Source organism: Bison bison, unplaced genomic scaffold (genome assembly GCF_000754665.1).
Source record: "Bison bison bison isolate TAMUID 2011002044 unplaced genomic scaffold, Bison_UMD1.0 scf7180017864473, whole genome shotgun sequence".
In the NCBI taxonomy this organism is placed as follows: domain Eukaryota; kingdom Metazoa; phylum Chordata; class Mammalia; order Artiodactyla; family Bovidae; genus Bison; species Bison bison.
In genome coordinates, this window is record NW_011495034.1 from 17,035,895 (window position 1) to 17,048,103 (window position 12,209).

At 43.7% G+C, this 12,209-nt stretch overlaps 2 protein-coding genes across 2 annotated transcripts in view; both read right to left on the reverse strand.

Annotated features, from left to right (window-relative positions):
• NDRG4 (NDRG family member 4) overlaps positions 1-7,380 on the reverse strand; it is a 100,454-nt gene extending 93,074 nt beyond the window's left edge. The window contains exon 1 of the mRNA XM_010861843.1: positions 7,334-7,380. The gene's annotated coding sequence lies outside the window, so the exon portion shown is untranslated. The remainder of the gene's footprint in view (positions 1-7,333) is intronic.
• Positions 1,185-7,829, reverse strand: GINS3 (GINS complex subunit 3 (Psf3 homolog)). Its single transcript, XM_010861842.1, has 3 exons — positions 7,334-7,829; positions 3,082-3,315; positions 1,185-2,694 (listed from the first exon to the last, which is right to left on the reverse strand). Exons 1-3 carry the CDS (start codon positions 7,517-7,519, stop codon positions 2,464-2,466), a joined length of 651 nt encoding a protein of 216 aa, XP_010860144.1. The 5' UTR covers positions 7,520-7,829; the 3' UTR covers positions 1,185-2,463.
• Between the last annotated feature and the right edge of the window lie 4,380 nt (positions 7,830-12,209).

Here is a 12,209-nt window from a genome sequence, read left to right on the forward strand (position 1 = left end):
TGATTGCAGCCATGAAATTAAAAGACACTTACTCCTTGGAAGGAAAGTTATGACCAACCGAGATAACATATTCAAAAGCAGAGACATTACTTTGCCAACAAAGGTCCGTCTGGTCAAGGCTATGGTTTTTCCAGTGGTCATGTATAGATGTGAGAGTTGGACTCTCATATGTGAAGATGTGAAGAAAGCTGAGCGCCGAAGAACTGATGCTTTTGAACTGTGGTGTTGGAGAAGACTCTTGAGAGTCCCTTGGACTGCAAGGAGATCCAACCAGTCCATTCTAAAGGAGATCAGTCCTGGGTGTTCTTTGGAAGGAATGATGCTAATGCTGAAACTCCAGTACTTTGGCCACCTCATGCGAAGAGTTGACTCACTGGAAAAGACTCTGATGCTGAGAGGGATTGGGGGCAGGAGGAGAAGGGGATGACAGAGGATGAGATGGCTGGATGGCATCACCAAATCAATGGACATGAGTTTGAGTGAACTCCGGGAGTTGGTGATAGACAGGGAGGCCTGGCGTGCTGCGATTCATGGAGTCGCAAAGAGTCGGACACGACTGAGCGACTGAACTGAACTGAAGGCAAATCTGTAATTTGGAGATGGGGCTTCAGAAGCTCCTTGCAATATAATTTGTTCAGAATTTAAAATGAAATATATTTTGCATGTGCGTACTCACATATTCTTGACATGTGGCCTCTGAGCAAAAAATTGTCTCTAATAAAATTAAAAAATGGTACCAGGGACTTCCTTGGTGGTCCAGTAGTCAAAGACTGAGCAACAACTCCAAGGTTCGATCCCTGGTCAGGGAACTAGGATCCCACATGCGGAGTGGCGTGGCAAAAAAAATGGTAGCAGCCTTAGGACTGACTTTACAAACAAAGCTGTCTGTGAATTCAAAAATTAAATAATATGCTTTTCTCACTGACTCTGAATTATCTCTGGGGGCCTGGGCTACATGTGAATGCTGTGACATCAATGGAAGTCCCTCTTCTCTAGGACACAGCCCATCCCTATAGGGAATGTCTCTCATATTTATGAGTATTGTGCAAACAAAAGAGCAGTTGCTAAAACATGGATTTATTTGGGCATTACTGTCAAGTATGATCAAAGATAAAATTCTCTGAGAGCTCTGTCGGATCATCTGTAGTACTCAAGTTCCAGAAATAGCACTCGTACAGAACGTATTCATGTGCAAAGTGGATCATTTATTTAGCACCAAAATCAACCTTTAAAAACATCAGTTCCATCTTAAAACAGGCATTTAAAAAACATTTCTGACATTCTAAGTTTGCATCTAGACATCTGCACAATCTGGAGACCCAAATTCCACTGTGATTTCCACTGACAAAAGTGATTTTCACCGGCTGTGGGAAGCTGGGAGCGGAGCCATGGCATGGAGGTAACTGTCCTTCAAAAGGTCCAGTGGGTCCCAGGGATGCTGTTTCCTACTTGCTGAGGTTTCCTCCTTGATCTCCAAGGAAAGAGTTTTGTGGTTGCTTACAGAGACTCTTGGTAACTGGTCAGGAATCCACTATATAATCATATTGCAAAATTTCTTGAAGAGGAAAAAACCACGACCGAGGTCTCTTGCCCACTCACGTCTGCCATGCTAAGCTCCTCAAACAGAGCTCTTAATCAGCAACACTGAAGTCCTGATCTCAATGTAAGAAGGGCTGGTTAACACCCTTTAATAACTACTTTGCAATTCCAAAGGACTCTCTGACAGCTTTCCTAGGGAGGGCATGAAGTAACTGAGGATCTCAGAGGCAAAAACAAGCTGTTTAACCATTTCCCGTCTAGGCTGACTGTAGAGTTCTGTGAAGTCCAGTGTATGAAGCCCTCATCACAGAAAAGGAAAACAATGTCTTCTCTTTAGTAAAAGCCAGGCCATTCATCGGCCTTTCCCCTTTTCCTTCCTTATTCTTGGCAATTGTTTTTGGAAACTGGGTAATTCTCCATAGGAAGGTGGCAGGAGATACTTACAAGGAGAGCCAGCATGTCCAGGGGTACTGTCCTTTGTACAACCACAAGGAAGATGAGGCAGTTCAGCTCAAGAGGACATCTTACAAACAGGCAGGGAAGGTCCATTTGTATCCATCCTTTGGAGCTGGTGAAACTGGACATCGAAGGCTGTCCAAACTCCCAGGCACAATGAATCCCGGTTCTAACTCTATTGTGATGTGTTAATGATCCTTCTTTATCAAGGACCTTGGCTGTGGGTTCCTGGGCTAAGGATGCCTAGGCTGTGGGTCAGCAGATAGGACAGTCCTGGAAGACTCAGAGGGCCAGAGACAACCCCCAGCATGTCATTTCCCCACCAGATCATACCACTCCTGACACTGCTACAGGGAATAAGCCACAAGATGGGACATGATTCTGGCCCTTTACAAGGTCAACTTGGCTCCTATCAAGGACGCACGGAGGGATAAGTCTACAGGGAGAAATTCTGTGTTCTTCTGGCCTTCAGTCTTCCATGTCAGTGAATTTTCTCTTTGCGTAGTTCTGAACCAGGTTGGAAGCTGTGAGCTGAGATGCCTGCCCCTTCTCCCAGCACTGAAAATCATTCAGTCCTTTCTGCCCTGTTTGAAACAAGCCTCTCTCCATCTCATCTAGTCGGGCCACGAGTGCTGACGTGTCTTCATTGTAAGCGTTCTGGGAGGAATCCATGATGCGGCGGAAACGTCCAACAAATGTCTGAAGAAGAAGTGCCAGAGAGAAATCAGATACATTTTTTTAAAATCCCTGAACACTTAAAGGCAAGAATCTGGTTTGGGACTCAGTCAGAAGGAGGTTTGAGCCTCCTCTGCCTATCACCTGTGATGAACCATTATACCCCTTTCTTATTTCCAGGATTTCCTGTTGGTTCCAACTTTTAGCAAGCAAATATGCAGAGCAGCACACAAGTCATAGTTACATGTATATATAATAGGCAAACACAGCCTAACTGTAGGCTGACCTAGAATAACAATACACTGATCGCATAAATCATACACTCCCCTGGGTAAGAGTAACATCTGGTGGCTGGCACGCCTATCTCCTGAGTCATGTGCAATGCCATAGGTTTTCATGTCAATTACTTGCCTGCAGGAGAGAATGGGAGATGTCGGCATTCTCTGGACTGTCAAAATGCAGGAGCTGGGAGCCAAACCCATAGAAATGTGGTCCCATTTTGTGGAGGTCCACCACGTTGGCGTCTGCACTGAACACAGTCCTCCAACCCTCCTGGTAGATCTTGGGAAGTTCCACTGAAAGGATCCGCCGCTTGTTGTCAAACAGTCCCTTTGCCAGCCACAAAGGGAGTTCAAGCTTTGTGCCCTGTATCACACAGCATTGTAGGTTTTAAAGACAAGTAACGTAGTAAATGTGTTACTATGCACGTGACCTGAGAGAATGAATGAATATCAGTACTGCCTGTTCTCTCTAGGGGAATGACTGCCAAACACAGAAGATGTAGTTGTGACTTAAGAAATGAACTGTGTGGGCTGAAGTTTTATGTCATGATGGAATGGAGAGAGAAAAAGCATTTATATACCAAAAACAGAGTGAAGAACAAAAATATGACACAAAGGGAAGGTTTTCCTAACTAACGTAAATAAAAACTATCCAATTGCAGACAACAGAAAATAGAAGGATGGAAAAAATGTTATCAAACAGTAACCAAAAGAAGGAAGCATTACTAGAGATAAAGAGGGACCTTTGATAATAAAATGGTCATTAAATCTATCAGAAAAATAGAAATATCTGTCTAAATCAACAGAAGTAAAAGGAAAAATGACAAATCCATAATCATCATGGGAGATTTTAACATATCTGTTTTTGGTAAATGAGAAGTAGCAAACAAAAAAATCAAGAACAACATAGACAATCTAAACAAAACAAAAACTTCACCTAATTTACATATATATTATGTACTGCAGACCATGACTTCACAATATCGAACTTTTCAAGCACATCGCTGTTGTTTAGTTGCTAAGTCATGTTCAACTCTTTTGTGACCCTGTGGACTGTAGCCTGCCAGGCTCCTCTGTCCATGGGATTTCCCAGGCAATAATACTGGAATGGGGTGCCATTTCCTTCTCCTGGGGATCTTCCTGGCCCAGGAATCGAACCTGAGTCTCTTGCCGTGGCACATGGATTTTTACCACTGAGCCACAGGGAAGCCCTTTCAAGCACAAACCAAATGGTTATCTTATGCTACGGTTTACAGCAAATGCTAACTTTCAGAAAACTGAAATCATTCAGACTATGTTGTTTGGCCACTGTGGAACTAAGCCAGAAATCAAAATCCAAACTGTATGTAGCAAAGTCCCCAGATGTTTGGACCTAAGCACCAGTCTTCTCAATAATTCATGAGTCAAAGAAGAATTCACAGTGAAAATTAGAAAATCAAATTAAAACTTGTGAAATGTAGTTAAAGCTACAGGAAAAGCACAGCTAAAAATGTAAAAAAGAAAGGTGAAAAATCAATGACCTAGGTACCCATCTCAAAATGTGAATGGATGCAAGAAAACAAAGAAAATTAAGCCCAAAGAAAATAGAAGGAAAGAACTAATTAAGATAAGAACTAAATGACCTAAAAATGAAGGTACAAATGAGAAAGCTGACAGAGCCATTATTTAGTTCTTTTAAAAAACTGCTACAAGTGATAAACTCCTAGTAAGACTACTTAAGAAAGAGATCATAATTTCTCAATATCAAAAATAAAAAGCAGGACACAGCTATAGTTGTACAGATGTTTAAAAGATAGTAAAAGGATATTTTGAACAACACTATACCACTATATTTGAAAATTTAGGTGAAACAGTCAAATTCCCAGGGCGAAAAAACCATGTACCAATAGTAAAACTAGAATAGAAAATCTGATAGCCCTGTGTCTATGAATGAAATGAAATACGTCAGTAAAAACCTTCCTACACAAATCTCCCACGCAGAAGAATCCTAAATAGTATATGTAGACATTATGCCCTCAAAGAAGGGGACCGTAAGTCCCCTCTCCTTAAGTATAGCTGTACATAATGACTTCCTTCCAGAGAGAACAGTAACTTTACAATGAAAACAGAGTAACTTTACAATGAAGAATCCTGACAAACCCCACATAGCTCAAGTGATCAAAGTTCCTATCAACACAAGTCATGCTGATGGCATGTACCCTTGTTAAGATGTGGTAAAAATGGCACTTTACCTCTATGGTCTCCCGCCTCAAAACAGTCTAATCATGAGAAAACCAACAGACAAATGCCAAATGAGGAATATTCTCAACAAAATACCTCGCCAGCACTCCACAGAATTCATGGTCATTAAAAACAAGGAAAGTCCGATAAACTGTCAAAACCAAGAGGAGCCTAAGGACACACAATTACTAAATGCACTTTGGTGTCCTGGATGGGAACCTGGAACAGAAAAAGGACATTTAGTAAAAATGAAGGAAATATGAATAAAATATGGACGGTACACCTCTGTTTATCAGTGTGTAAGAGAACCAACTAATTGACTACTCTAATGGAAAGTCAAAAAATAATGTCTAAATGTTTAAAAACTCAAGATAAATTTAAGAACATTAATTAGAAATATGGAGGTGAATTTTGAAGAGACTATGAAAAAAGGAGACAGATCCTGTGGAAATGGAAAGGACATGAGGGAGAGCAAGGCAGGGCCTCCTATTTTTTTCTATAAATCTTTGGGTATTATTTGGCTTTTTAAACTTTGCATATGTCTCACTTTGATAAAAATAACTCAAAACAGACCAAACAAAAATGCCCAAGTGAAGAGGAACTAAAAAAGCCTCTTGATGAAAGTGAAAGAGGAGAGTGAAAAAGTTGGCTTCAACCTCATGGGGAAACAGTGGAAACAGTGCCAGACTTTATTTTTGGGGGCTCCAAAATCACTGCACATGGTGATTGCAGCCATGAAATTAAAAGACACTTACTCCTTGGAAGGAAAGTTATGACCAACCGAGATAACATATTCAAAAGCAGAGACATTACTTTGCCAACAAAGGTCCGTCTGGTCAAGGCTATGGTTTTTCCAGTGGTCATGTATAGATGTGAGAGTTGGACTCTCATATGTGAAGATGTGAAGAAAGCTGAGCGCCGAAGAACTGATGCTTTTGAACTGTGGTGTTGGAGAAGACTCTTGAGAGTCCCTTGGACTGCAAGGAGATCCAACCAGTCCATTCTAAAGGAGATCAGTCCTGGGTGTTCTTTGGAAGGAATGATGCTAATGCTGAAACTCCAGTACTTTGGCCACCTCATGCGAAGAGTTGACTCACTGGAAAAGACTCTGATGCTGAGAGGGATTGGGGGCAGGAGGAGAAGGGGATGACAGAGGATGAGATGGCTGGATGGCATCACCAAATCAATGGACATGAGTTTGAGTGAACTCCGGGAGTTAGTGATGGACAGGGAGGCCTGGCGTGCTGCAATTCATGGGGTCGCAAAGAGTCAGACACGACTGAGCGACTGAACTGAACTGAAACAAAACTTGGGTTAAATAGGAAATTAAAAAATAACCATTATGGGACTTTCCTGGTGGTCTAGTGGCTAAGACTCCAAGCTCCCAATGCGGGTAGGGGGCGGGGGCCGGTTCCATCCCTGGTCAGGGAACCAGATCCCACATGCCAAAACTAAGGGTTCGCATGTGGCAACTAAGACCCCCACGCAGCCAAATAAATACTTAAAAATAAGAACCATTACAAGCCATGTTCCTGGGACAAACTCGAATTTGAAGTCATGCAGTTCTAAGTTCGAATCCCAGCTCACCACTTACAATAAGACCCTAGCACCCTGGCCAAGTTACTCAACATATCTGGGCTTCAATTTCTTTACGTGTAACAATATGGGACTATAGCGTTGTTAAAGAACTAAAGGGGTAATAGATCCCAGCACTAAAAGCTCTCAGGAACTGGTTGCTGATGCCATCATCATTTCAGGAACGAATATAGCAATTTGCAGCTCCCAGACATCATTTGCTTCTACGGAAACCAAAACTGTTGTTTTGCTTTAAGGCAAAAAGTAACCAGAACCCTGGTCCGTAGGCGCCGATCCTTAAGCATCAACACACATCGGGTGAAAACACATTGCTGAATTTGGATAGTTTCAAAAAAGAAATCCGTGTTGGAGGGAGCCTGACGACCCAGTATAAATTTAGTTTCCATAGGGGTCGCGAAGGCTTGGGGGTGGGAGTGGGGCGCGCAGCGAACAGGACTCAGCGTTCGGCTCGGCCTCCCTGTACTGTAAAACTACATATCCCAGAGGGCATCGCGCCCGGCTACGCGACGCCCCAAAGCCCGCAAGTTCTACTTGGAGTTGTAGTCTTTCCAGACGCGATCGCTTACCTCCGGGATAGTATTGTCAGTCTCGGCCCCTCCGCTCCGGTCTAGGAAGAAAGCGCCGAGGCGCGGCATGGGGATCTCCGTACGCACCGAGAGCTTCTCGTGGGACATCAGAATGTCGTCCAAGGAAAGAAAATTCTCCTCAGGACCCAGCGCACCCGACTCCACCTGGAAATAAGCCTCGGACATGGCGGCGGCTTGAGCGTCTTCGTTTCCACTCTCGTGATTCGGGAGACCTCCGGGAGTCAGAGATGTAAAAGGAGGAGGCGGCTGAGGCTGGTCAGGATTGTGAAGGTTGAGGAGGTCGCTGCGGCAGTCAGATTGGATTCAAGCTCTTTTCCCGCGCCCGCGGACGGGCCAGACAGGAGCAGTCGATCCAGGCTGGTCTGACCAGACAGAAGCAATCGACAAAGTCTGCGGATTTGGTTCTGCGCGACCCAGAGGAGGAGGAGCAGTACTTGGCTCCGCCCAAAGTGTTTTTTTCAGGAGTGTAGTCCGGGGTGAGACGGAGAAGGCAATGGCACCCCACTCCAGTACACTTGCCTGGAAAATCCCATGGTTGGAGGAGCCTGGTGGGCTGCAGTCCATGGGGTCGCTAAGAGTCGGACACGACTGAGCGACTTCACTTTCTCTTTTCACTTTCATGCATTGGAGAAGGAAATGGCAACCCACTCCAGTGTTCTTGCCTGGAGAATCCCAGGGACGGGGGAGCCTGGTGGGCTGCCATCTCTGGGGTCACACAGAGTCGAACACGACTGAAGTGACTTAGCATAGCATAGCATAGTCCGGGGTGAGAACTTTAAATAAAACTGGAGATTGCTTTGAAGCTGCAAAATGTATTTGCACTAGACCGTGGTCCTTTAAATGTTTATATGAAATTTAAAACACTTTGCAACACACTTGGGGGCTTCATTGCACCCTCCCTCACTGACCTGATCCAGTCTGAGTTTACATTTTGTCAGTCTCTGTGAATCTCTGTTAATGCTGGTACTTGAAAGAAACATTCAAAACACAGCAGAACTCTAGCACTAGCCCCAGATCATTATTATGGACTATTTGTAGTATTTTGGAATGGGTATAGATTACAGTGGGAGGAAAGGTTTACACACAGAGCCACATGGTTTGCAAGGGTCCTGAGGCTACTTAAGAACCTCCCAGTTCATCTTAACATCAATTTGCTATCTCTTTTTATGGCTCTCATTTTAAATCCTTAAAAGAGGAAATCTGATCGGCCCAATTCATCTCTTTCAGGCAGGTCACACTGGTCACAGGTGACCAGCCTCTCTAGAGAGTGGTTGCCTGTGACCAGGGCCATTACTGGTCCAGGGGGAGAGCACCAAGGAGGGGTCATGTTACATGGTACCAGACTTGGGGGCGTTACTCAGTCAGGGCTCTGGGTGGTGGCAAAGAGTTGAAAGAGGCACTACAGAACTTATTCATAAAGGACATTTTCTGGGGCAACTAGAGCTATGAACAGGGGGTTCATGGGAAAGGAATGCATATTAATCGTGTTTTTTATTTTACACTTTACGATGCTATGACATTTTAGGGCCTTGCGGCCCTGGGAAGAACTGTTCGTTTGAGGATGAGCTAATTCCCGGAGTAATAAACAACTTGCCTTCCATGGACAAAGCAACTGATCCAAAGCCCATATCCCAACCACTTCCTTTATCTAACTCCCACATACCAAGCCAATATTTCCCCTTCCCTAAATCACCCCAGGGCCAAATACTGGACAATTAGAGACCAACCTGATTCCAACTACCCAATCCTAAGTTTGCTCAAACTTATCTACTCTACCTCACCTATTTCTTCCCATAGAGACCACCCTAAAGTCTGGGCCTCCTTCAGCCTCCTGACTGAACCTAGTGCTTCCCCAGGTGGCCCTGCATGGCTTGATGTGTGCCCCTTTCTCTTGGGAACTGTGAGTAATAAAACTTCTTTCAGTGGCGTTGACCATTCTGTGCAATCATTCAGTGACCAATGGAAGTTAAACCCTGGGCATCATCCAAGCAAGAGGCAGTGGGGGCGGGGGGGTGGACTGAATGATGGAAAGCCTTCAGTGCTATTCTAAGAGGCTATTCCATAGGAAACAGGAGAAAAAGTAAGGCTTTTGAGCAAGTAAGGACATATATTTGGGCTTTAAAAAGCATATCCTGGCAGTGAAGAAGGGAGAGGTCAGATGCAGGGAAGCTGTGTTGGATATCACAGTGGTAAAGAATTCGCCTGCCAATGCAGGAGACGTGGGTTCTATCCCAGGGTGGGCTACAGTCCCATGGGGCTGCAAAGAGTCAGACACAACGGAGCATGCACACACAGTGGGCAGTACCTGGCAAGTAGTTGGACACAGGAATGAAGGACAGAGATGGTCAGAGATAATCCAGGTTTCTAACTTGTCAGCTAGGTGGGTGGAGGTGACACTGATAGCTGTACAGAGCACAGGCAGTTTGAGGCAAAATATGAGTTCGAGTTTGCACTTACGGAGTCCAGAAGCTGCTGAACAGGCAGATCTACAGCCCAGTGGAAAAACCAGCCTTGAACTTTTAGTTATCTGTTCAGTATTTTGTGATCGTTACCTAAGAGCTTTTTTCTTTACTTTTTTTTTTTGTCCACACCACACAGCTTGAGGGATCTTAGTTCTTCTACCAGGGATTGAACTCATGCCCTTGGCAGTGGAAGCACAGAGCCCTAACCACTGGACAACCAGTGTTATCTATTTTGTGATAGTTATATGAGAGTCTTTTTTAAAAAATCATATTTTAAATGTTCAGTTTGCTACACTATCCAATACCACAATAAACAGAGTTACTAGCCAAAACTTTTAATTTCTCTGGTGAAATGGATGTAGGACACTGGATATAGTTTGGGGTAGAAATATAAGTTAATTTGTCTAATTGAAGGTATGGCAGGTTATTTGCTGACAAAGATAGTAAGCTATTTTTTACACTGAAACAGTTGAGATGGATGCTTAATGATCTATCAGTGCCAAAGAAAGGCATTACTTTTGTGAAGAGACCAGAATATTGGCTCTAAACTCAAATACCACAGTGTTTAATGTCACGGCTCATGGTGAAACTGTTATTCATTGTTTGTATGTTTTTCCTCCATTTAGTCTGTTTTCTCCTTCAACTAATAAATGAATAAGTCACAAAAAGTGAAATGAGTGCAAGTTTGAGCTTATGATGCTAAACAGTTGCATTAATTCTTTGACAGAAGTGGCACCAAGTTTTATCAAGTAGAGATCTGTTTGTAGCCTAAATTTTAAGAGCCGGCTTCCCTTGTGGCTCAGCTGGTAAAGAATCCGCCTGCAATGCAGAAAACCTGGGTTTGATCCCTGGGTTGGGAAGACCCCCTGGAGAGGGGCTAGGCTACCCACTCCAGTATTCTGGCCTGGAGAATTCCATGGACTCCATGGGGTCGCAAAGAGTTGGACACGACTAAGTGACTTTCACTTTCACTTTTAAAAGCCAGCAATGCTTCTCTTCTCTAAGAAAGCTTCTGTTTCTTAGTACCAGTCTATGTACCAGAATTACGTCGAACAGAATTTCAGTATACCTATAATATTCAAAATATAATCAGTATATTTACAATATATGGAATTTCAGTCTTCTGAAAAGTATCTGCTGAATCCCTGAAAAGCAGAGTAATTTTTCTACTGTAATCATTTCAAGATTGGAGAATTGTAGAACTATGTGACATACACAGACTTTAAAAAAAAATTATTTTTGATATGGACCATTTTTAAAGTCTTTACTTAATTTGTTACAATATTGCTTCTGGTTTGGTTTTTAGTTTATGACTTTTTTTTTTTGCTGAGAGTTGTATGGGATCTTAGCTCCCCAACCAGGGATCGAACCTGCATCCTCTGCTTTGGAAGTGAAGTCCTAACCGCTGGGCAGCCAGGGAAATCCCTACACAGATTGTAGATAAAGCAAAACAATGTGCAGCTTTAATTTTTTTTTTTAAATACCAGTACTTTATCTTTTGTATTTCTTTTTAGACTTTTTGGTTGTTGTTGTTGTTGTTTTCTGAATAGCAATGCTTTCTAAATTTCTTCCTTTGAGTTGGGGAGGCTGTGGTGCAAGTAATAGAAATCCAAATCCAGGGGGTAGTGGGTTGGGGAGGACCTACAAGGGTGGTTAAGGAAACCATCCTTCCAGTTGCTTGCTTAGCCAGAACTTACACCCTGTTACTGGTCCATCAGTGAATGCTGCCTCTGCCTTCACAATATTTCTAGAATCTGACCATTGCTTATCACTCTGGTTCAGGCCATCATCATCTCTTGCCTAGATTGTTCCGTAGCTTCCTATCTAGTCTTGCTCTGCCAGTGGCTTCCTTATTGTTCCTTGAAACCCCAGGCACACTCATTCATTCCTCTGGGCTTTGCCCTGTCTGTTCCTTGTCCCTAGATCGCCTTTCTCTCATATTTCCACATGGCTGGTCCCATTCAGAGTTTCCTCCAAAGTCACCTTGAATAAATGCAGCTCTAGCCAAGTAACCAAGGCCTTCCCTAGCCATCCTACCTACAATTTTAAACCTCCTCCACGGATACCCAGTATCCCCTCCCTTTTCCCCCCTAGCACTGACCACTCAGTAACATCTTGCATATTTTACTTACTTACCTTGCTCACTGTCACCCCTACTAGAAGCTTAGATCAGTGAGGGCAGGGATTCTTTCTGGTGTACCTTTCACTGGTGTATCCCTGCTGCTTAGTGCATGGTGTGCTGTGTGCTGTGCTTAGTCGCTCAGTCGTGTCTGACTCTTTGCGACCCCATGGACTAGAGCCCACCAGGCTCCTCTGTCTGTGGGGATTCTCCAGGAAAGAATACTGGAGTGGGTTGCCATGCCCTCCTCCAGGGGATCTTCCTAACCCTGGGA